Source organism: Phascolarctos cinereus, unplaced genomic scaffold, assembly GCF_003287225.1.
Source record: "Phascolarctos cinereus isolate Bilbo 61053 unplaced genomic scaffold, phaCin_HiC Scaffold_3;HRSCAF=262, whole genome shotgun sequence".
Classification (NCBI taxonomy): domain Eukaryota; kingdom Metazoa; phylum Chordata; class Mammalia; order Diprotodontia; family Phascolarctidae; genus Phascolarctos; species Phascolarctos cinereus.
In genome coordinates this window covers 110,562,994-110,588,965 of record NW_027555736.1, presented here as the reverse complement: position 1 = coordinate 110,588,965, position 25,972 = coordinate 110,562,994, and the positions used below count along the sequence as shown (strand labels likewise).

The following is a 25,972-nucleotide window of genomic DNA, read 5'->3' as shown; positions in this document are numbered from 1 at the left end:
GAGAAACAGTGGAGTTTGTGAAGATTTCATATTTAACCCAAATGCCACGTTTTCTAGCTGTAATGGTCTGCTTGGCTCCCTGATCCAATACTCTCCGGGGTGGGGAACCTGCGGCCTTAAGGCCACATGTGGCCTTCTAGGTCCTCAAGTGCTACCTCTTGACTGAATCCAATTCTAAAGGCTACACTTAAGGACCTAGAAGGCCACATGTGGCTTTAAGGTCAAAGGTTCCCCACTCCTGCTCTAAACTTTATAGCTGGGATTACTTAATCTCCACCAAAAAAGTCAACCCAATCTCAGATGAAGACCAATCCTGTCTTTAGCCAGAAAAACCATTAGGAGCCTTAGGACCAATCCTGTCCTAGACAGAGAGAATTGGGAGCTCCAGGTCAATAACCATCATTCTATTAACCTTGATGTTGGCCCTTCTCTCACCTAAAAACTAGGCTCTTATCATTTCCTCTGTTACCAGACTCCCACCTTAGACCCCCGCTAGCTGACATTCATGAACGAGTCCCAGTCTTGTCTCCTTGACACATGTCTGACTTCCTGTCCTCCACCCACTTCTGCAGCCTTAGGCATCCAACCTTTCCACCCAAGTTCTTCTAGGTCCTAGAGTATTGACCTGACCTCCAGAACTCCTCTGCTCATATCTGGGAACGTACTGCCTGCTATCATGCCTCTTCTGTCTCCCTGCCTTGAGCCTCTCCCCACTCTGGTCCATCCTACACATGGCTGCCAAATTGCTGCCAAAAACTCACCCTATCTTTCCAAGCTGTTTGGGCATTAGGGAAGGAATTTCACATTTATATAGCACTTATCATTTATCAGGCAATGTGCTAAGCATTTTTTACAAATTTTCCTCATTTGATCCTTACAACAACTCTTAGAGATAGGGACTATTATTATTCCCATTCAACAGTTGAGGAAACTGAGGGAAATAGTGATTAAGTGACTTGCCCAGAGTCACACCGCTAATAAATGTCTGAGGCTAAATTTGAACTCAGGTCTTCCTGAGTTGAGGCCCATTCCTCTATCCATTGAACCACAGCTATATTACTCTCCCTCCTGTGATCCAGCCAAATTTATCTCTGTTGCTCATACCCTAATCTCTCATCTTTATTATACCTTTGTACTGGCTGTTTTCCATCCCTTGAACATAGTCTCTCCTTATCTCTGTGGCCTGGGGCCTAATGCCAGAACCTAAGTGTTGCTTGACTGCACCTACCACTCCCCCATTCCCTTGGTGGGGGGGGGGGGCTCTGTCTGATTTTTAAGCCCTCACTGTGCTCAGTCTGGCCTATCCTACTTGCAGCTAAGCTCAGGTTATGACATCCTAGAGCTGGCTTCCATTTGCACACGTAAACATGGTTTTTTACACAGCTGGTAAGCTCAGCTGTTCTCAAACCTTACTGGGCTGTTTGAACTTTCAGGAGAAAAGAATTGGCTTTACCAAGTTAACATGGGTTTTGCATAAATAAATAAAAGTACTGGAAACTAGTTGGTGGTTGAAAAAATTATTAAGATGGAGATTAAGAATAATATTAAAATTGAGGAAAAACTTGCCTAGATAAAAATAGATTTAAGAGAGTTGGAGACTGCTCCAGCAAAGTTGCTGGCTAGACACTGAAATTTAATCATGACAACTTGTCAGAGGGCTCAAGACATCAGGTGCTCTGTGTTGCATACAAAATGTGCAGGGTCATCGAACGGGCCCCTTGAGAAGGCCTAGCTTGCTAGGACCTGCTGTAGTTTGTACTGTACTGACTGACAGAGCCTCTGAGAATCCAGGGTCACCTTTCCACTGTGAAGAGGCATCAGAGCAGGACTTCATTGGAAAGGCATAGTCAGGGCTGAGCGGGCTGAGCTTACCCCAAAGGAAATGTAGGCTCCCAATAAGCTGCCTGCAATGGTGGCATAGCCTCCTGTTATAACAACGTGAATTTCAGAGAGCGTCATATCTGCGAGGTAGGGACGGATCAGCAGAGGAGCTTCTGTCTACAACCAAGCAAAGATATTTAGCCTCCAGAAACTGGAGCAGACCACACTGAAGGGCACCGACCAGGACTGTTGTGGCAAAGTAGGGAATCCTCATCCTGAAGAGGAAAATGAGGCCTGAGGGAAAGAGCCTCCCTGAGGAAGAAGGGAAAATCCGAATGTGATGAGAGAATAAACGGAGTCCAGTGCTTTGCTCCCAGACCCACGGCACCCAGAAGCAGATGAATCTTGGTTTGGTTTTCCTTTTTTTATGTCATGTACCCCTTTGACAATCTGATGAAGCCTATGGATCCCTTCTCAAAGTAATATTTTTAAATAACAGAATGAAATACTAAGCTTTAGTCACAGATTAGTAAAAACAAAAATACAATTTTTTCCCATTCAGATTCCCAGGTTCTCCTGAAATCTCTCCACTAATCAGTCCTTTAGGGTTCTCTGGAACCCAGCTTCAGAACTCCTGCCCATAAAGGCACTGAGGTAACTGGACAGTGAGTTGTTGAGGCCATCACAGCACAAGGAGAGCATCCGAAGATTGAGATGCTACAGAGCTAGAAGGAGAAAAAAGACCAAAATATCCATGACTCTTTGATGGAGAGAGCAGTCCTGGAAGAAGGGCAGAGGAAGTGACTGTCATTCCCTGGGGCACATTACAGGGCGTTTGGGAAGATTTCTGGTTGATAGTGAAGAGAAGTGGGTATGAAGCTAGCTTGGGTGCAAGAACATCAGAATATGATGGGAGAGCCAGTGGTTATGGTGAGCTGTGCATTTCAACAGAAGAGTCATGAGTGAGTAGAGAAAGTGAGAGGCACCTGGGAAAAAACACTTTCCTTGTTTGGCTGCCATGGTGTCCCACAGAGTTCTTCTGGCTGTTTATCTCAGCCGGGGATGTTGCTGTAACTCTCACATAGTGTATTAATGCAGAGCAAGCAAGATGAGGGCTGCAAGGTCAGATTCTGTATAAAAGAGCTTATATAGGACTTATGCTACTTAGCCAGGCTTACCCGTAGTTCCCATTTTTGAAGAAGACTGTCTGAGGTCCGGTTGATCTTCAAAGAACTTTCTTTCAGACAAAGGATCCTGACTTAGTTGGCTCATCTTTTCCTAAGGAAATCAACCCTCACCTAATACTTCTGTAATGGGAGACTGGCTAATGAGGGCTCAGTCCTGGGAGCCTTCACAGGGGACCCATGTGGATGTCTGGTGAGCCTGCTTATGGAAGCCTGAGGTGTTGTGGGATGGAGCGGCTTGGCTTGACACTTTGGGTCACGTGAAAGTATTTCTTCTCTTACTGTTCTCTGTTTCCTTCCTCAAAAAGAAAAGTCCCAACCGAACTCTCAGAACTGAGAGTGCATACCAAAAGCACCAGTGGAGAAACTTACCCTCTCTCCTTTCAGCTGCCTGCAAGGTATAAGCTTTGAGCTCTAGAGGGCTACTGAGTGAGAGGGGAGGGAGGGAAAAGAGCAGACACCTCTTTTGACAAATTCTGCAAGCTGTAAAGAGCATCATATTTCTGCAAAGCCATTTTTATGGAGGGGATGATAAGGTATTTGGTGTGCCAGCCAGTTTATGATTATTTATACTGAGGCAACCCGACTGAGGATTACTGAGGATGTGAAGTCTGAGGTCTCTTTCCAGCAGCGCTCGCACTCTCAACTTTTGTGGGATGGCACAATCCCTTCCCCCTGAGCTATACCTCCCCTCTCTCACTTCTATCTTCTGGTTCTTCTGAGGATGGATGGGGAAGGTAATACTAGAAGCTTCTGAGAAGAGAAGAACAGCTTTATGACTCTGGTGGATCCAGAATGTCTACCTAAGGGAGGCAGGAGCCTGAGGATAGGGCCACAGGAGGATCTCATCTTTTCCAGGAAATCACACTTCATCCAACTTGTTTTCTGCCAGACACTACAGTGTACAAATGGCATTCTATTTCTACAGACCCATTTTTATGGAATGTGGATGATAGAGTACTTGGGAGTGCCAAGTACTTTGTGACTATTTATCACTGAGGTAACTAGGTTTTCTCTGGCAGTCACTTGGGTGATGTCTGACTTTGTTGCCAACATTTTCTCAGTTGCCTCTGTCTCTAGCAGCTCTGATGGTGGAGGTGTAGGACATTTAGAATCCTCTGCTTTCCTAAGCCAGATATAGCCCTATGGGCTGAAAAAACAAAACTCCCAAATAATGGATGAAGATTCTACCCAGGTTCCCTACTTGAATGCCTCCTGTGAAGGTGAGGCAGAGTGGGCTCTAGCCAGCATCTAATTATGACAGAACGCAGAGCAGGACTTAGCTCACAAACACAGAGGGCCCTAGGATAATACCTAAAGGACTAAATTAGGAGTTCTTCACCTTTTTTGTGTGTGACGGACTCCTGTGGCAGTCTGGTGAAATCTGTAGACACTTCATAATGATTTTTATAAATCTTAAATAAAATACTAGGATTGCGAAGGATAATGAAGTACAGTATCAAAATATGTCTAACAAACAAAGTAAATTTATGGACTCTATGTTAAGAACCCTTGCGAAATGGAAAGTGTTTTCAGAGCCTCCTGCTTACTTCAGAAAATTATGCCTGGATGTCATATCAGTCCAGTCCTTTAGGTCACTGTGGGCACCCTGGCAAGTCTCTGTCATAGTGATCACACAAGAAAGAATACAGAAGCCTGCAGGTCAGATTTCAGATATACCATACAGGACAGAATACAACTTTATGATTTTTAACCTGTAGCAAGCAGTCAGTTTGATGCACACAAACCCTTGGAGCATGTGTGGAGCTGAGCTGAGATCCCAGACCAATTCTGGCGACACCTATGTCCTGCGTAAGACACTTCACATAGAGAAGAGTACATGTGCCCTGGACCCTTCCAGTGGACACAACCCTCTTCATAATGTGCATGTGCAATCACAGGCTACCAGTTGGTCCTATGTGCCCCACCCCCACCTGCAACCGTGAGTTGTGTCAAAGATGTCTGGAGACTGAACAGAAAGAGCTGTCCACTCGGTAGACTTAAAAGAAGAGACAAGTTCTGCTATCTCTCTTCATGTCTCTGGGCCTGTTTGTTTGTTTTCCACCCATAAAATGAAGAAGTTGAGCTAGGTGCTTTCTGCAGGCCGTTGTACCTATAACATTTTAAATCTATAAACTAACAAGAACCTAAGTCTTGAGGGTGACCTGGGGGGAAAAAAGACCATTAGATGGTGAGGATTGTATAGCTGACAGTGCTCAGAGCCCTCCCATACCAGGAAGACAGAGACAAACACCAAGCTTCCTGGAAGAAAGGTCTGAAGGATTCTTAGAATACAGAGCTTTCAAGATCAAGAGCCTAGTGAATTTCTGAGAGTGAGTCTGGAGCTCCTTGTCAGGAGAGAGACAAATAAATTAGACAGCACCTACTTGGCTCACAAAGATGTTTCCTGCCACACTTAGGGTCTCTGTGGCTGTGGTTCCCATGGTGACCTGCATCAACCAGGAGATCTAGAAGGAGCCAAGGTAATACATTAGATCTAGGCACATAAAACAACTTAACTCTAATTTGTTTTCACATTTGAGACTCAGGAATACAACCTTGACAACCCTCTTTCTCTCAAAACAACAACAACAAAAATGGTCTCTTTCTCTCTTCCTTCCCTTCTTTCTCTCCCTCTTTTCCTTTCTTCTTTCCTACCTCCTTCCAGACCTCTCCCATCTCTCTCTCTCTCTCTCTCTCTCTCTCTCTCTCTCTCTCTCTCTCTCTCTCTCTCTCTCTCTCTCTCTCTGTCTTTCTCTGTCTTTCTCTGTCTCTCTTTCCCTCTTTCTCTCTCCCTCTTCCTCTCTCTCCCTCTCTCTCTCTTTCTCTCTCTTTCTTCCTAAGTTGGGTCCCTCTATCTCACCCAGGCCAGAAGGGCAGACACTACTCAAGGGCCCAATCCCACCATTAATTGTCACAGGAGCTTTGCTTTGTTGTATTTCGGACACAGGCCAGTTCATTCCTCCTTAGTCAGCCTGGTGGCCCCCAATACTAGGTGCTCATCATATTGATATTGGACTTAAACCTCATCAGCTTCACCTACTGAAGCTCAGAACTCCACCAACATCACCCACCCCATTAGCAGGGAATATAAATGTGTACCACCACACTTTGCAACATGGTACTTTCTGTGCTTTTACTCACTACCTGTAATGACCTTAAATCAGTCACTTTTGCCTTCTAGGTCCCATATATTCATCTATAAAATTAAAAGATTGAACCAGACTATCTCCATCTCCATTTCCATATATGTTAGCTATAATCTGTGGCTGTCTAGCTCCTTAGTCAGTGTGTCCTTTGTATTAGTGATTAATAGCCTGAAGTCTCCAAGCTAAGTGGGATGGCTTCTCTACCCAGGGACAATTCAAAAGGGGACAGTTTGGTGTACTGGAAAGAGTATTGAATTTGAAGGCAAAAGACCTGGGAACCTCAGACATGGAAGGTGCCTCAGAGCCCACCTAGTCCAACCCCTTTCTGAACAAGAATACCATCTGCAGTATCCCTGACTAATGGGGATCCAGCCTTCACTTTGTGGCAGGGGAGAGTCCTTTGTTTGAATCTCTACTTTGCTCCTTACTATCTGGAAATCTTGAACAAGTCATTGACCCTCTCTTAGCCTGGTTTCTTCATCCATAAAATGGGTGGGTTGGACTGGAAATTCTCCAAAGTCCCCTCCAGATCTAAATGTAATGAACTCTGAGCTGTTTCTCAGTGAAATACACTGGAAAGGGCCCTGGACAGGTGGTCAAAAGAACTGAGTTCTAATCCTGATTTTGCCACTAATTCATTGTATGATCTTGGGGTAAATTATCTGACATCTCTGAGCCTCAGTTTCCTTACCTGCCTAATGAAGAAGTTGGACTTCATTCAATTAAATATGGCACACACTAAGTGTTCATTAGGTACAGTACACCACATGGTAGAACATTGGATTTGGAGACAGGAGAAACTTGGGTACAAAACCCACATCTCCCACTAGTTGTTTGAGTTTAGACAAGTCACTTAACCTCTCCAACTCCATTTCTCATCAGCAAAATGGCATTGGAAATACTTGCAGTGGTCATCTTGCAAGGTTGTCATAAGGATGAAATGAGGTCATGTGCTTACAATGGTTTGCAAACCTTAAATCTCTGTCCAAATATTAACTTGCACCAGTGGCACTGCCTTAAGATAATTTCTGGCTTCAAAATTCCACAATTCATGTTTCTAGTATACCTTTGCCAGGCCTAGCAAGCCATCCAAGGATGCTGCCAAGACTTGGTCATGCTGAGACGGCTATTCCAGGATCAATAATAGATGACGCTCTTTTTTCCTGGTCAAAATAGGTTCTCCTTTCTCTCTCCTAAGCAAATCTCCTCTCTGCAAGGGTGGAGGCAAGGGATGTTAATACAGAGAGGTGTCTGATCCTGAACATCTTTTTTTCCCAGTGGAGGGAGGGCATTGCAAAAGGGGTCCAGGGTACCTTCAAGAGTCTTCAGAATAGCACCAAAACTCACATTTCTATAGTGCTTTACACAAGCAATCATTAATAAGCATTTATTAAACATTTAATATGTAATGGTGCTGTCCTCAGTGCTTGGAGGTACAAATACAAAAATGACATGTCCCTGCTCTCAAGGAATTTGCATTCTATCAAGGTAGATGACATATATATGTGTGTATATATATATATATATATATATATATATATATGTATATATATATATAATATATATATGTATATATATATATATAATATATATATGTATATGTGTGTGTGTGTGCGTGCGTGTGTGTATACATACACACATATACATACATATATGTGTGTATGTATTTACAAAATCTATACATAAATACAAAACGTTTGAAGAGGGAACTAGTAACTCAGAGGCTCATGAAAGGCTTTGTGTAGAAGGTGCTGACTGAGCTGAGTTTTAAAAGAAAAGAGAAATTCTAAGAGGTGGAGGTGAGGAGGGAGTGCATTCCAGACATGACCAATGGCCAGTGCACAGACTTGGAGACAGGAGATGGGCTGTCACCAGTGAGGAACTAGAAGAAGATCAGTTTTCCTGGACCACAGAGTACTTGAAAGCCAGAAAACTAGTGTGGGACCAACTCTGAAGTTTGACATTTAAAACACAGGAATTTTGACCCTTGGAGCAAAAAGTTGCCATAAATGGTTATTGAATAGGGAAGGAGGAAGTTTAGATCTGTGCCTTAAGAAAATCACTTTAACAACTGTCCCATTTTGTTGCTACAAAGCACTCTGCTTACATTTTCCTGTCCTTTGGCCTTTGCCACAGCCCTGTGAGGTAGGTAGTATGAGTATTATCACTGGTACTTTACAGATGAAGGAAACTGTGGCTTAGAGGAACTAAGTGACTTTGCCCAAATTCACACGGCTAGTAAATGGCAGAACCAGGACTCTAACCCAGGTCTTCTGACTCCAAGAGTAGTCCTCAGTCCAAAAGTGCAGCCAAAACTAGTAGTAGAGAAGTGGCGTTGAGCAGAGTGTGTAACAGAGAGTGACGTCTTGTGGCAGGTCCACCAGATTAAACTGATAAGTATACAAGATGGGAAGCCTCTGTTTGGAATTTTGTTTGTATCTTCCTCTAAAAGGTATGGATACACTTCTTGGGAAAATGGGTTTCGTTAATGGAGGCTGGCCCTATGATGATTTGGTTGGTTGTGGGACAGACTATTTTGGGAGAATCCAGACCTTTGTATGGCATAGGAAAGGAACATATAGATCTTTTTGGTTTCTCTCTTCCCTTTTCACATTCCTTCCAGAGTTATCCTGGGAGTACACCAGAACTAAAGAGAGACCTAAGTCCCAGGAGGAGGGGGCAGGTCCCCCTAAGCAGGTTTCCCCGTCCCTCAGGAGCTTTTAATAGAGCCGCTGAGGCAAAGCACATGGGAGCTGCATGTGCTCACCCAGAAGTCTGAAAGGAGATGGTTACTTCTTGGCTTCCATTTCAGAGAGGCAGTAATGAAACTTCTTGACCTACTGGGCACCCATGGAGAGCGGAGTTCTATGGCCAGGTGGTGAAAGTTCCTGAGAGTTGCCTTTCTAGTTGCCTTGAGCTCAAGAATCCTAGAGTTTGGCTAAAGAAGGAAGGATTTCCTAGATGGTGCCAGCCTCAGGGTTTGCCTCGTGGGTAATTTTAAGTTTGAAAAGTCTGGAATCTGGCCTTCTATTGAGAGAAGGGGGATTTCTTGAGCAGCTCAATTTTTGGTCAGGGAAGAAGATAATGAATGTGTCCAAGCCCACCCCAACTCTGTGAGGAACAACAAGAAGGAACTAAAGCCACAGTATGGGGGAACAAGGGACCTAGATTTTTTGACTCTCCTATTACTATAAGCTACTTGGATGATATAAGGATAATGGGGAAGGGGAGTTTTCTGTGTTTTATGAAGGAAGTCCAAACAACAGGGTGGCAACATGAGTCAGAGAAGCAGTGTGGTATGGTGGATAGAGTATGAAAATCCTGCCTGAAACAATGACTAGCTATGAGACACTGGGTATGAGACACTCACCTCTCTAAGGCTGGTGTCCCTATTCATAAAAAGAAGGAATTTTACTTCACACTCCCTTCCAGGTGTAAATCTGTGATTCTTTGACTTTGGGACCCTGTGAAAAGTGGGAGCCACCAGAGTAGGAGGAAAATTGTGTTGTTTAAATTATTATGAATAGTTTATGTATTTTCTCCTGTGATAATGGGCTCAGTCAAGTCCTTTGCATTTTCTGCATTTGCTATGGGGTGGCATAAAAGTCTGTCTGCTATTCACCACCTTGAATGTTTCTACAAGGCCAAGGAGACTCATTTTACCAATATCTGGAGAGACCTAGACACAATTTATGTTCAGATATTTTCCCAGAATATACTCTGGGTGTCATAATGGGCCAAAAAGAGAGTAATGGTTTAGTAGTAAAATCAGATGTAGTCCATGTGAGCCCAGAGCTTGGAGCACTGGACCACAGGTTATGTGCAAGTACTTGAATGATGTTCTGCTGAGTTCAAAAGACTGGGAGCTAGCCAGCCAGTGCTGATACTTAGTAATTCAGCAAATGCAAAATCCAAGTGCTCTGGCCTGGTGTATCTGCTCTCCGGATTAGTAATGCTCCTCAGCACCTATTTTCATAGTCCTAGACCTCAATAGGTCTCAACTGCTTTCACCTGGATACTTTAGGAAGCCTAACACTAACACCAGAAAATATTGTCCTCATTTCTATAAATTCTCTTGAGAATTAATCAGACTCTGAACCCTGATTAAGAGGAACTCACCTTCAGGATCAGCCACTGCATGAGACCCAGATAGTAGAGAATAGACATCACACAGCTGAAGAAGATGATAATGGGTAACACCTGCAAAAAAAAAACCCAAGCGTGAGTGCCCACTGCAAAGCTGAGGAGCCCCAGGCAAAAGAGATAGTTCAACGATTGACATTTCACAGGATCTCACTTTAAACATATTTATGGAGGGAGTTTTATTGGCAATACATAGGTTGATACTAGATGCAAAAAAAAAAAATTTCTGAACTACATGAACATTTTCTGATTCCCAGCATCTTCCCATTCACCTAGATTCAAAACCTTGAAGACATCTTTGGTTCTGTCTTTCTTCTTCTATAACCAATGAGTCACCAAGTCCTATAAATTCTAATTGTCTTAGTCCTTAGTCTTTGGTGCTTCTGTACCTGTTGTCTTAATCCCCAAGAGCTCTTCCATAGCTTCAACTATCTACTAAGTGGATGACTCCTAGATTGACCTCTTTCTCCCATAATCCAGTCCTGTATCATTTTACAGAACATCTCTGTCCATCTTTGACTCTGCCTTCTCATTTGTTCCTCATCTGCCAAGCACTGTGAATTCTGCCTTCCTGTCCCCTCCTTTCCATTCCTAGTGATGCTAACAAAGTCCAGGCATTTGGCACATCATGCCTGAATTGGTCTCCTAACTAATCTGTGTTCCCTAATCCATTCAATATATATTGAATATTTGATAATTGATTATATATTGAATGGATTAGGGGACACAGATTAGTTACATATATATAATTCAATATATATGTACATATATATGATTCAATATATATTCAGTATAATCCAATCAATATATCACTTTGAGACTACTTCCATACTCTGACACTTCAAGAATCTGTAATTTCATCAATGCGAGTGCTCCATTATCACAGATTGCAGCCCCTCTCTAACTTAATAGATGTTGCCATTGCCAAAAAATGTATCACCCTCAGTCAACTTGGTGATGAGCCTTTCCAAACTTACCTAGCCTGGGCCTTAGACAGCAGGCATGTAGTCCATCACCAGGCCCATATGTAAGGTCTTTCCAGCATGAAAGGAATGCCAGAGATTGTACTCTGCTGGCAAAGCCTTCCAAAACCTAAGGTCACCTCTACACAACAATGAGGCATTGGGTAAGACTTTGTGAGAGCCTATCAGATTAACCTTCCTAAATACCTATTTAGTTAGATCAAGTCCCAGTTCAAAAACATATAATAGACAATCTCCAACTCTCTAACCTCCTCCCACACACACATCCACACATACACAGGATAAAGTTGAAACTACTTGGACAGGCCTTCAAGGCCCTCCATAATCTGACATCATCTTATTTATCCAATTTTTTCTTGAATTCCCAATTCGAACCCTCTGTTCCAGCAAAGCTCCTTTCAGCATCTCTCGATAATACAAACTCATTTCCCACTCCCAGCCTTTGCTCATGCTGTTTCCCCAACCTGGAATGCCCTCCTTTCTGTCTTCTGCCCATCCTAATTTAACCCTTCCTTCATGGCCCCGCCTGAGTCCCATGTCTTCTAAGAAACTTCCATGATTCCTCCAGTCCACATTAATTCTGTTAAGTCCTATGACATGTCTTTCCTTAAGCACCTACTACATACAAAGTACTGTGCTAACCACTTTACAAATATTATTTCATTTGATCTTTACCACAACCCTGGAAGGTGCTATTATTATCCTTACTTTACAGCTGAGGAAACTGAGATAGAATTATCGACTTGCCCAGGGTTATACATAGAGTTAAATGTCAGAGGCTAAGCTCTGCATCACCTGGTTGTCTCTGAATGTTTCTACCATTCAAATTTCCATTTACAAGTATTAGTGAAGAGATATATGGGTTTGACCTAAGCTGAGGCTTCATGTTGGAATGTAGTGAGGATAGATATGTAGGGTGGGGGCAAATGGTAAAGGTGCTTGGTCTGAAGAACATAGACCTTTCTCTAGAGGCAATTAAGAGCAATTTTGTGTTAGGGGAAAGGGATATGACCTGAGACAAATAAGGATCTAGGAAGAAGGTGAACTGAGTAGATAAGAGGACTGAGGCGGGGGCAAGAGGCAAAGGTGATGATAAGTCCAACATTGGCAAAATGGCAGTATCAGCATTAAAGAAAGAGAGGCCTGGATGGCTATTTCACACCAGGCTTCAAAATACATAAATAGTACCTGAACCTTCTCCTATATAACAAGGTAATCAAAAAGGGTAAGGAGGCAATGCTAAAAAAGCCCTGGCCTAGGACTTAGAAATACAAGGGCTGAGCCTAGTTCTGAATGGAACTACATCTGTGTGACCCTGGGTAAATCACTTAAGAGTTGGACTAAAGGCAATGCTGTCAAACTCAAATAGAAACAGATCTCTGTGGACCACATACAAGCCACAAATTAACATAATCTATGCTGTATTGTATTTTTATTTATTTCGATCAACATTTACCAATTACATTTTAATCTGGTTCAAATGGCACTCAGGAGCTTGCAGGCTGTGAGTCTGACTCCTCTGAGTTCTATTCCAGTGCTCAGATTCTCTAAGTCTGTGGATCCCTGGTTGCCCAGTCCCTAAAAGGGATGGCACAGACCCTTATCATATCCATAATTAGGAGTCTGACACAATCTCAAAGCTAAGCGCAGCAACTTGGAAGAAGCAAAAAGATCTTTTCTACGTAGAGATAAATCAACTCTTCATGGGAAGGCAATGTGGTAGAACGGGAAGAGCACTGGATTTGGAGGTAGGACACCTGGATTTGAATCCAAGTTGCGTCACTTACTACCTATGTGACTTTGGGCGAATCACTTAACCTCTCTGGGCCTTGGTTTCCCCATCTGTAAAATGAGGGAGCTGGCCACTCTAGTCTCCTTACACCTATACTTCCCTCCTCCTTCTGTAATCTGGGAGCCAGTGACACTGGCCTTCTTGTTGTTCCTCAAACAAGACACTCCATCTCCAAACTCTGGGCATTTTCACTGACTGACTGATATCCGGAACGCTTTCCCTCCTAAATTTCATCTCTGGACTTCCTTGACTTCTTTCAAGTCCCAGCTAAAATCCCATCTTCGAGAAGGCTTTCCTGGTCCCCTTTAATGCTATTGTCTTGCCTCTATTGACTATGTCTAATTTATCTTGTATGTATCTTGTTTGTACATAGTGGTTTCCATGTTGTCTCCTCCATTAGACTGTGAATGCCCTGACAGCAAAAGCTATCCTTTGCCTTTTTTGTATCCCCAGCACTTGGCACAGTGCCTAGCACACAGTAGGTGCTTAATAAATGCTTATTGACTGTCTGTACTTCCAGATTCAACTCTAGGATCCACATTGTCCTCACTCTGCTGTTTCCTCCCTGTGTGATCTCAGTCAAGCCACTCAGATTCATTGAATTCATCTGTAAAAATCGGGGAGTTGGATTAGATCAGGTGATCTTAGCTTGGGGTCCATGAGTTTGTTTTTAAAAATATTCTGATCATTGTATTTCAATATAATTGGCTTCCTTTGTAAACCTATGTACTTTTCATGCATTTAAGAAATTATTCTAAGAAAGGGTCTTTAGCAGGGATGGGGAACCTTCGGCTTCAAGGCCACATGTGGCCCTCTAGGTCCTCAAGGGTGGCCCTTTGACTGAATCCACACTTCACAGAACCAATCCCCTTAATAAAAGGATTTGTTTTATAAAACTTGGACTCAGTCAAAAAGTCACACTTAAGGACCTTGAAGGCTACATGTGGCCTTGAGGCCACAGGCTTCACCATGTTGCTGAAGGGATAACATTTAAAAAAAAATGTTAAGAACTCCTAGACTAAATAATCTCTTTGAGCTTTAAATCTTATGGTTTTTAAAACCAGTCACTTTTTTCACTGTGATTTAGGAAGAGGCAGAGAAGACCAAAAAAAAAAAAATCCAAGTCCCCTTTTTTTTTTCTACAGAAGTTTAGAAAGGCTTAATTATATTAGCAGGTCTCTCTATACCACACCCTCTAAGAAAATCCAACTGTAATCTATAATCTAAACCACAGGAAGTAGACTTTGAATGCAGAACTGAAATAATCCTGCAGAGGGACACTTCTAGGTTCCCTCCCTTCCTAGAGGGAATTCAGCCAAGACTCTACTCGGGGTTCTTTAGGTCTTCCTCCTTCCTGAGCACAGAACAATACACATTCTTCCTTCTGAGATGTCGCCTCTAAAAGTGTCAGAGGGGAACCTTAATCCCCACACTCTAACAAGGATGTGCAGAGTGGAAGGCATCATTCCTTACCCTTTAACAGTCCCGTTTTCCCACTGATGGCCCCACGTAAGTAGAAAAGTACAGGTGGAAGAGAAAGCCCATGCAACTGAAGGAGGGCAAGCAGGAGTCCATGACCTGGGACCCTTGGAAGGGGCCTCTTGAGCTAGGAAAGGCTCTGTTCCTCACCTCTGTCCCTGGGAAAGCCCAGCACCCTCTAACTAAGGTTCAGCACCAGCTCCACCCCAGCCGCTTCCTGATCCCCCCAGTTGTTAATGCCTCAATCCCAAATAATTGCTTCCAATTTATTTAATAGTGTATATTTCATTTTCCCTCTCATAGAATGTAGGCCCTATTTAGAGCAAAGAGTCTCAACCTCATGTGTGTCCTTGACCACTTCAGCCATCTGATGAAACCGACAGATGCTTTCTTAGAGAATAATGTTTTTAAATGCACAAATAAACTACATGGGATTACAAAGAAAAGTGATTATATCAAAATATAGTAATCAAAACATTTTAAAAGGATTTATAGACCCCCTCAAATCTATTCATGAGCTCCAGGTTAAGAACTCCCATTCTAGGAGGACACAAGCTCACTTTTTGTTGTTGTTCAGTCACATCCAACTTTCGTGACCCCGTTTGAGGTTTTCTTGGCAAAGACACTGGAGTGGTTTGCCAATTCCTCCTCCAGCTCATTTTACAGATGAAGAAACTGGGGCTAACAGGGTTAAGTGACTTGCCCAGGGTTACGTAGTTAGTATCTGATGCCAGATTTGAATTCAGGCCTTCCAGACTTGAGCCCGGTGCTCTACCCACTGCACCACCTAATGGCTCACTTAGAGGGAACGTTTTGTTTTAGTCTTTGAATTCTCAGCAGTGAGTTCAGTGGGTGGCATACAGGAAGTGCTTAATAAATGCTTGTTCCTAGAGGATCATTGGTCTAGAGATGGAAAGGATCTCAGAGGCCATCTAGTCCAGCCCCCTCAGATAAGGAAACTGAGATTAAGTGACTTGCCTAGTCACACAGCATCTGAAGTGGGATTTGAAACCAGATCCTAAGACTCCAAAGCCTCTCACTCTTTCCAGGGTACAACACCTTCAAATTAAATAGATCTTAGAGTCCATGTCTCAAAACCCCTACTCTTGTGCCCTTTCTACTATGCCACATTGCCTCTTACACTTATATACAATCACAGGATGTTAAAGCAAAAGAAACCCTAGAGCTAGGTATAATCCAAGCTGTTCATTTGTCCATGGAGGCCCAGAGAGATGGAAGGCACAGTGAGTTAGCAGCAGCTACTTCTTCAGCAGAAGGAGGAACCCATGTCCCTTGTCATTCGAGGTGATGAATGGGTTTCCTTGGTTCCCTTTATTTACCTACAACATTCTTGCTGGAATCACTCTGTGTTATATGAGCTCCCAGGAACCACTTTCCCCAGATGACTGCATCTCCTTAGGCATTGATGCCTCATCAGTTATGTCACCCCCTGAGCCCATCAACACAGCAATTGTCACCAGCAACATCCATTTTGAGCAACCTTCCACCACGTTCTGAGCTGGCCACAAGGGAGAATTGACAGGTAGGTCTCCACAAGGGTCAGTTCTGGGCCCAGAGTCCTTGGAGATCCTCACAAAGGGAGTGTCTGGGAGAAGAGGCCAGGGCTTCCCAGAGACCATCTACTGAGTGACAGACCAGTGAACACCAGACAAATGCCATGGAGTTTGGTTAATGACAAGTCAACATCACTTCTCACTTCCTCCTTGATTAAATGTCAAGTCTCAAAGTCCTTTGCCACCCATTAATAAGTTGTTTTGTTTTGTTTTGTTTTTTCTTGGTGCTACTGAAAGGTTATTAATGTGGAGTACAGAGTACTAGACTTGGAATCAGGAAGACCTATTCTGTCTTAAGACTCTAGTAGTATGACCCTGAGCAAGTCACTTAACCTCTATATGCTTCAATTTCCTCATCTGGGATAAAGTGCCTACCATTCAAGGTTATCATGAGGTTCAAAAGTGACAATGCACATAGATAAGCTTTGCAAACCTTCAAGTGATATTTAAATGGAAGCCATATCCATTTTGAGGCTGGAAAAAAATATATCATTTTTCTATTTGTTGTAATTGATAAAGAACTGGAGTAAGAGTCAAGAGACCTGGGTTCTAATTCCAGCTTGGACACTAACTAGCTGTATGTCCTTGAATAATCCCTGTGGCTCGGTTTCCTCATCTGTAAAATAAAGGTGTTAGACTAGATGGTCTTTAAAGTTCCTTCTAGTTCTTGACCTTCCAAGTTCATGTGTATATCTAGATTTGTTATGACCAGAAATCGAGGCTCTCTGTTAATTCATCTGGGTTTCTTTGGGTTTTTTTTTTGTTTGGTAAAGTAACATGATGTCAGAAATATAATTTGAGCTCCTTTCAAAATTGTGTAATTTTGAAATAAACATCTAACCTGGTTTTATTACGGTGTTAACTTGGCATGAACTTTTGTGTTACAGACACCTCCTGGGTTAGCTGAGGTCCCAGGCACCACTCTTTGTATTTGTGCCTGGATTGAACCAAAGGTTTAGCAGGCTCATTCCCATGTACTCTGGAGTCTGTGGCAGAGCGATCATCCAGGGCCCAGAGCTGGGACAAAGCATTTGTGTATTATAGTAGGTTCGGTCTGAAAACCACCTCCTCCCCTGTGCGTTACTGTCGAACAGGCCTCTGAGCCTTCTCTCTAACTGACGTGATCTCACTTTAAGGTTTGCGAAGGGTTCTTACCTATTTTATCTCATTTGGTCTTAACAACCCAAGGTAGGAACTGTTATTAGCCCCATTTTACAGATGAGAAAACTGAAAAAAGGTAAGTGACCTGTGCAGTAATCACACTGTTAAAGGGTGTCTGGGGCAGAATTTGAACCCACTGCAGCTTTCAGCGCTCTATCCACCACAGGACACTACTTGTCACATGTAACTGGATTTATTGCAAAATAAATACATATGGGCTGGAGAACAGAATTTTCTAGCATTTAAAGAAGTTCATTTATAAAAAGTAGTATCAGAAAGTGTCTCTTGTCTCTTACAGGTTACATCCTAGACATATGCCCACCTTGCCTGCCTCTAGCCCTAACACAACCTAAACCCCAGCCCTGGTCCATCACCTGAGCCCACATGGTATCCCCCCAAACCTGCATCTTAACCCCACAGACCTTTCACAGGTTGGGCATATTATAAAATTCTTTATTTACCTGTACAACTAACTCCAGGCTCAGAATAAATCCTTGCCCATGCTAACCACCTCCTGACAGAGAGGTGGGTGATGGGCTCAAGATGTAGATTAAATACATTTTTGGACACGGCCAATTGGGGAATTTGTTTTGCTTAACTAGGCATATTTGTTATAAGGGTAGTTTGGAGGTTTTGTTTGTTTGCTTTTCCATTTGGGATGAAATGGAGGTAGGAAGGAGAGAAAATAAATGCTTGTCAATTGAAAAAATAGTTTTTAAAAATCCTTGCCCACATTTTAAAAGCCACTTTGCCCAGGGCTAGCTCCCCAACAGCAGGAAACACTCAGTCGTTCCCCTTCTGGCCTCAGTTTGGCAGTCACTAAACCAGACTCTCCACTGGCTTAATGTCTGGGAAGCAACTGCTCCAGAATGTCCCCTATCAATAAATGCAGACCTGACCTGAAAGGCAAAGGTGTTCTTCACCAGCATATCCCCAAAGACAAAACTGGAGCCAGCTACAGTGTAGTCCAGGAAAATCTGAGGAAGGAAGGAAAAAAAAATACAGTATGAAAGGAGGAAGGAAAGACAGGCAGGAAGAGAAACCAGTTTTCCTGCCTCCAGAGCTCCCCTCCCCCTGCCCAGGCTGGCCACCAGTTAACAGTGTGAGGCCCAGGACCCTCTTAGTGACCACCTCTCTCTCACTAACATGCTCAACAGAGATGATGAGTCTTGGTCAGGAAATGGGGCCCTGGTTTGTCCTGTGGGCCAAGGCCTACAGATTGAATTTTCCAACTCATAGAATCTAAGATCTGTAAAGGATCCTGAGATCACATGTTCATAAATCTAAAGCTGGGAGGGTTGCCTGAGACCATCTAGCCTCGTTTTACAGCTAAGGAAATGAAGGTACAGGGAGGGTGTGCCCAAGGTCATCTGGGTAGTAAGCGTCAGAAACAGAATCTGAACCCAGGTCCTCTGACTCCAAAGCCAGTGCTCCTCTATCTAGACTAACCTATTCCCTTTACAGATGAGGTAATGGAGGCCAAGAGAAGGGAAATGACTTGACCAAGACCACACAGAGAATCCCAGTGTCTTCTTCTGCAATATCACACTATCATGCAGCCCAGGGCTGAAAGATTTGAACCTCCCCCTCTAGAAAAAAAAAATAAGGTCTCTTGGAGGTTCCTCATTCTCTAGCAAGAGCATAGAAAACCCAACTCCTAGATCCATGGGGAGACAGCAGTGATATATTCTTTTTTTATATATAAATTTATTCATTTTTAGTTTTCAATATTTACTTCCACAAGATTTTGAGTTCCAAATTTTCACCCCATCTCCCCCCCCCCCACCCCAAGATGGCATGCATTCTGAATACTCCTTCCCCTAGTCTGCCCTCCCTTCTATCTCTCCCCTGCTCTCTATCCCCTTCCTCTTCTATTTTCCTGTAGGGCAGGATAGATTTCTGTACCCCATTGTCTGTATTTCTTATTTCCCAGTTGCATGTAAAAACATTTTTTAAGCAAGTGTTTTTAAAACTTTGGGTTCCAAATTTTCTCCCTTCCTCCCTTTCCACCCACCCTCATTGAAAAGGCAAGCAACTCAATATAGGTTGTACACGTGCAGTTATGCAAAACACTTCCATAGTAGACATGCTGTGAAAAACTACCTCTATTTCCTTTAATCCTATCCTGCCCCACCCCATTTATTCTATTCTTTCTTTTGACCCTGTCCCTCCTCAGAAGTATTTGTTTTCTGATTACCCCCTTTCCCAATCTGCCCTCCTCTCTATTATCCCCCTGCTCTCTTGTCCCCTTCTCACCCTATTTTCCTGTAGTGTAACACAGATTTCCATACCCAAGTGTGTATGTTATTCCCTCCTTAAGCCAAATCCTATGAGAATAAGATTCACTCATTCCGTCTCGCCTTCCGCTGTTTCCCCGCCACTGTAAGAGCCCTTTCTTTTCTATTTTTTGTGAGATAATTTACCCCATTCCACCTCTCCCTTTCTTCTTCTCTGAGTATAATCCTCTCTCATCCCTTAATTTTATTCTCCAGACATGACCCCTTAATCTTCAACTCACCCTGTGCCCTCTATCTATGTACATATATATACATATATATGTGTATATATAATGTGTGTGTATACATATATATATGTATATATGTAATATATATATATGTATATTGTATATATACACACACATACATATAACTTTTTTTTCCCTCCAACTATCCTAATACTGACAAAGGTCTCATGAGTTATAAATATCATCTTTCCATGCAGGAGTATAAACAGTTCAACCTTAATAAGTCTCTTATGATTTCTCTTTCCCGTTTACCACTTCATGTTCCACTTAAGTCTTGTATTTAGCAGGGATATGTCCTACCTGGTACCCAGGGCACTAAGCCACAAATAGAGCCCCAGGGCCTAGCCTACCATACCTTGATCTGGTCACCCAGCCACCGGAATGCCACAAATCCAGGTTCAGTTCTGATAATAAAGATACCAAGAACAAACTGCAAACCAAGGCCCCATAACACAGCCCTCCAGGACACCTGAAATACAAAAGAAAATGAGGCCCATGTTTTCCAGGCCTCTGCCACAAAGGTATGGCCTCTAGGTAGCAATTCACCATCTAGCAGCTCAGGGAAGAATATGACATAAGGTGGGGAGCAAGCCAGAAGACTGACTCCCAAGAGGCATTTTCCTCTAGTCTGGTGGAATCAGTCACGGTTTGGTGTGACAGATTGAATGGAGCGGGTTGAGACACTGAATCCCTCTGTGACCTAGACAACTCACCCCAATGAACTGTGGCTAGAAACTCTAATATTCCCAGAACAAAGCCATTCTCTTGAAGACTGGGGGATTTCTTAGTGTTGCTTTCAACAGAAATGTATTCATGACTTGAACCCAAAGAAATGAACTGAATTTGACAGTTTTGAGGAGTTATTTTCAGGTTCCTGCACTAATGCCTCCTGGGTCAGAACCTGACCCCAGATATGAATATAGAATGAGAGAATCTATTTCAAGAACCGAGGCACCATCCCTGGCACAGTATCCAATACCTCCTTAACCTGGAGAAGCCTCCAAATCCAGAAGGCCAAAGAGATGAAAAACAAAGAGGAAATGGTCTCTTCCTCTCAATGCACAGGAAGTTCCTGCCAGCAGACACTCAGGGAGGCTAAAGCCCAGATTCACAAGCACATCAGAGCAAGAAGACATAAGCATGACTATGGTGAGCCTGGGTCTGGTGAGAAGACCCCCATTCCACCTTACAGTCACACAGACTGCAGCCAGAGCCAGAATAAGACCTTATGAGGAGGAGTTCACTAAGTCCCTTCTCAGCACAATGCCATTGGACCGGGAGTACCCTGGGACTGAGTACTTCCCCTCCAATTCCACATCTACCCTCCTCAGGTGCCAAGCTCCAGGCACAGCCAATAGGCTAGGAACACACTGGCATCCTCCATAACTGTTTCATACCCACATATCTATACCCTCAGGCATGGCCTCATTCCTCAGCAATCTCCACTGCTCTAAGGCTGTGTGGGGTGGGGTGGGGTGGGGTGGGGTGAAGAGAAATTTGCTAGTCTAGTCATAGGATAGCAGGCTTCTCTGGACCAAAGAGAGCCCTGGGGAGTTCATGGGAAACCCCACTGGGGAAGAAAGAAGATATTACATCCCTCCATACCAACTCCATGTAGGCAGCCCAGCTTGTAGACTCACTGCGAAGTGATGTTTAGAGCAGGCAAAGAGGAAGATGATGAACATGCAGACGCCTGCAAAGGACACTAGTTGCTCTGGCCGTTGGGAAGTGTCCAGAGCCAGCCACAATACCAGGCCCACCAAAGCAGCTGCCCCTAGGCACCTGCAGATGAAATACCAGGGAACATGTTACTCACTACCCATGGGTAAGCCCACCAAAAACTGCACCTGGGTCTTTGTCCTAGGATACCCATATCCAAGAGGATCATGCTTCCTTTATGTTAGTCTAGAACAAGGAGAAAGTCCTACCATATGCCTCCTTAGGTCTCTAGACTGGATTCAGAATTGGATTTAGGATCTTTCCAAAGGCTGTACAGACATTCAGACCTAGCCCAGGTCTCATTCTTTTGTGCAAACATTAACTGTCTAGTGTGTACAGAATGAGAAGAAACATGATATGGTAGGTAGATTGCTAACCTTGGAATCAGAAAGGCCTGGGTTCAAATCCCACAGCTTACACTGACTAGCTGTGTGACCATGGGCAAGTCATTTAATCTCTGTGCTTTGATTTATGAGGCAACTTTCTAAGACTATGTCAGTGGAGGAAGTTCTCAGGCCTGTGAAATCACAGAGCCTTAGCTACTACTTGTGCAGAGTACTGAGATAAGCTTGGAGGAAGAAACTAAATTTAAGATAAGATAGGTCCTCTGTCCTCAAAGAGTTTGTTCCTAGTTGTGGCAAAGCAGGCCAGCCCAAGTACAGAGGGCATTTGGGCACTCTCACATAGCTTCAGATTCACAATGGACCAGGAGTGATGCCAGTGTGAAGAGTCAGGTGAGAAGACCAGTCAACAGCTGGCCAGTCTCCATCCTATGTCATGAGCTTCCTACATCACTCTCAAACCTTGAAAGTCTACATTCTAGAACAGTAAATTCCAAAGAGGGTGAGGAGAGGTGGATGTCCTCACTGAGCATGTCCTTTCAACAACAGGAGGTTTAAGCAGAATATATGTCGAGGACAGAGTGAGGAATCTTGTTTGTTGGGTGTTTCTCTCTTTCCATGGTTGCACATTCTCCAAGTAAGAGTCCTTAATGATATGCTCAGGGCCAGGACCCCAGCACCCAAGCCTGCAGATGTTAATCTGAGCTGGCCAATGGCCCAGGACACTGAGACCCAGGTACTGCAAAAATACTGCTGTGGGAATCCAAAGCCTGAGGCTGAGCAGAGACTTGTTACGGCTCCCTCAATGCCCAAGGCGGGAACCAGCTGTGACAGGAAGCATACAAATTAGACTAAAAAGAAACCACCTAGATCTTACTGAGCCAGCGACTCAGTAAGGGTAACCAGAGAAACCAAGCATGATTTGGTCAGATCCCCCACAGTGTGAGAAGACCCTTCCAGGGAAGAAAAGCTCAGCAGTGAGTGGAATAAGCCGGGGTCCACAAAACTCAAACAAATGGGCTTATCTCCCCAAGGTAGTAGTGGGAGGGGAGGAAGTATGGCATTGTGACAGACTAACGCGACTCAGAATGATCTGCTAAGAGATGACATGGAGACAGATGCAAGGGGCCTTCTCTTACTCACCGTTTTAACCAGAGGTTCACTCTAGGATTACTGAGGGGCTTCAAGTTTCTTAACAGTTTCTCTCCCCAAAGTTTTTTGACCAGGTTGTAGGTCAGAAAAAAAAGGACTACGCATGTGAGGATGAACAAAGCCAGAGCCCTTTGGAAATTCAGGAGACAGGCTGTCAGCACAAAGGCAGCATAAGCTAGAAAAGATGAAAGGGTACAGGAAGAACTTCAGGTCATGACTTCACCAGAGTAAATACAACCCCTCCCCTCAGGTAGCTTCACCTTTCTCTACCCCTTACAGAGGCTACAGGGACAATAATGGTATGGAGTGAGTGACTCAATTGGTCCCACTGTCCAGTCCTGGGAAATAAAAAATTCAATCCCACAAGAGCAGGACCACAGAGTAAGATCATCAATATGGAAGTAGAAGGAACTTTAGAGGTCATCTGGTCCAATCCCTTGTTTTACAGATGAGGAAACTGAAGCCCGAGGAAACTAAGTGACTTGCTGAAGGCCACACAGAGAGTTAAGCCTCAGAGGAAGGTTAGAAAGCCAGGACCTCTGACACAGAGAATCACAGAGCCTGGGAGTTGGAAGGAACCTGAGTGGTCTTCTGACTGCAGTCAATGCCTTTTCCACCATATCGTGATGTTAAGAGCAGAGACAGATTGTTAGAGCTGGAAGAGACCTTGGAGACCATTTAATCCAACCCTTCCATTTTATAGATGAGAAAACTGAAGGCAAGGTTATTAAATAATTTACCCAGAATCACCCATCTAGTTAATATCAAAGCAAAAGCTAAAACCCAGGTTTTATAGGTTCAGGACAGTATTCTGTCCCTCAACCACCAAATATATAACTGGTCAATTAACAAATATGCAAGGGGCAGCTAGGTGGTGCAGTGGCTGGATCACCAGCCCTGGAGTCAGGAGGACCTGAGTTCAAATACAGACTCAGACACATAACACTCACTAGCTGCGTGACCTTAGGTAAGTCACTTAACCCCATTGCCTAGCCAAAACAAACAAACAAAACAACTGGGCATCTAGGTGGCACAGTGGATAGAGCACCGGCCCTGGAGTAAGGAGGACCAAAGTTCAAATCCAACCTCAGACACATAACACTCACTAGCTGTGTGACTCTGGGCAAGTCACTTAACCCCAATTGCCTCACCAAAAAAAAAATATATATATATACATATTTGCATTGACTTCCTACTACGGACAAGGCACAGGGGAGGGATCCCGAGAGGAGCAAGGCATAGACCTTGCTGGCAATGAACTTTGAAGTGTGACCTGCTTCTGGGTGAGTCAGAGGGCAAAGGACGGCACATATCAAGAAACTTTGGAGAAGATATACTGGAAAGGGTGGGCTCTTTGAGAAATATTGAAAAGGGGGAAGCCAACATTTAGAGAGCAAATTTGTGGAAATTCCAGAATTGGCACCTCTCTGGGGACCAGAGCTGGGAGGAGCCTTCTGTGAACTTTGGACCAGGTGTCCCCAGAAAGAACAGATTTAGTGTCTCACCTGTACACATCAGGCCCAAGAAGATCCATCGAAACAACTTAGCATGGCCTCTGTAAAACGTTCTCACTCTCAGAGAAACCGGCTGCAATCTTCTCCTACCAGAGCCAACAATTAGTACCTGCTTTTGCCCCGCTCTCATCTGATCCAGCTAACTCCCACACCACCGGCGATCCTGAGTGCCTTCAGGTTAAATCTGTCTAGTCCTGCAAAAAGCTAAGTGGCTGCCATGTCATCCCAGCAGACAGACCAATGTAAGTGGGCAGCAGGTCAGAGGAAACCTCACTCTAGGCTGACCTGGATTGAACATCATCTCAGGTGACTTACCGTCCTCAGGAAAGGGAAGTTAAAGCTTCCAGCCTCAGGAATACTATCCTTGCACTCATATGTTCATATGTGTGCATACATACACGTATACATGTGTGTATATATATTCACATATATGCATATACATATATGCCTATATATAAACATATACTGTACATGTATGTATATAATATGTATGTGTAGACAGAGGGGGGTAAATATATATACACATATATACATGCTTACATACACACTGAGTACTATGGTACTGAGTACTATGGCTCTGTGTGTAGTATAATACATACTTATATATGTATATAATATATACATAGGTGATATGTATTATATAATTATGCATGTGCACATATTTTATACATATCATCTGTGTATGATATATATACACACACACAGGGTCATGGTACTATTCAGTGCCCATGCTCTGACGGGTGATATTATCCTAACATTTCCATCCCCAGAACGGAGTCTTCCGCATCCCCTCCCCCCAGCCCACATGTCCTTCCTCTCTGCAGAAAGCCGAGTGGATATTTCTGTGTAGGGACCCCCTTCCCACAACCCACAGCCTAGTAAAGCTTCTTGGAATCTCCTGAGTCTAAAGGCCTGGCCTGTGAGCAGGTGATAGAGGTGATATGCACGATTGGAGCAGGCCCCTCATCCCTACTTCTTGACAATTTCTTCTGGCCCACTTCGGGGTTTCCACAGTAGCTAGAATCAGAAGACAATGGTATAGGGTTGGGGTTTGGAGGAAGAAAGGAACAGAGAAAGAGGAGCCTCTGGACAGAATCTTCCTCCCTCCCGCTACCTCCTGCTCCCACCTTTAGCTCTTGTCACCACACAAACAGAAGTTCTAAGCCTCATACCTCCAGAATGGTGAGGACCCGGTTCCAGCATCCAAACCAGTCCCCTGCTCTTCATCCCACACAGGTTCATCAGTGTTCTGGCCTTCCTTCTACACACGTAGACAAGGACCAGACAATGAAAGAGGAAAGTTAGCAAATATTCACTAAGAGCTCACAACATGCTAGGTTCCAGAGGAAAGGCAGCTGATGACACAGTGGACAAAGCACTGGGACTAGAACCAGAAGATCTGAGTTCAAATTCAGCTTCAGACACTAGCTAGGCAC

General features: G+C 43.7%; 1 protein-coding gene across 7 annotated transcripts in view; it reads right to left on the bottom strand.

The window, feature by feature from the left end:
• SLC28A1 (solute carrier family 28 member 1) overlaps positions 1 to 25,972 on the bottom strand; it is a 53,032-nt gene that overhangs the window by 12,373 nt on the left and 14,687 nt on the right. For all 7 annotated transcript variants that reach the window (XM_078151103.1, XM_078151105.1, XM_078151102.1 and 4 more), the window contains 9 exons: positions 25,709 to 25,797; positions 24,528 to 24,622; positions 23,014 to 23,197; positions 21,451 to 21,592; positions 20,166 to 20,279; positions 18,186 to 18,263; positions 10,274 to 10,354; positions 5,393 to 5,473; positions 1,873 to 1,998 (listed from right to left, as the gene is read on the bottom strand). In XM_078151103.1, the coding sequence (XP_078007229.1) occupies positions 1,873 to 1,998; positions 5,393 to 5,473; positions 10,274 to 10,354; positions 18,186 to 18,263; positions 20,166 to 20,279; positions 21,451 to 21,592; positions 23,014 to 23,197; positions 24,528 to 24,622; positions 25,709 to 25,797 (990 nt within the window). The remainder of the gene's footprint in view (positions 1 to 1,872; positions 1,999 to 5,392; positions 5,474 to 10,273; positions 10,355 to 18,185; positions 18,264 to 20,165; positions 20,280 to 21,450; positions 21,593 to 23,013; positions 23,198 to 24,527; positions 24,623 to 25,708; positions 25,798 to 25,972) is intronic.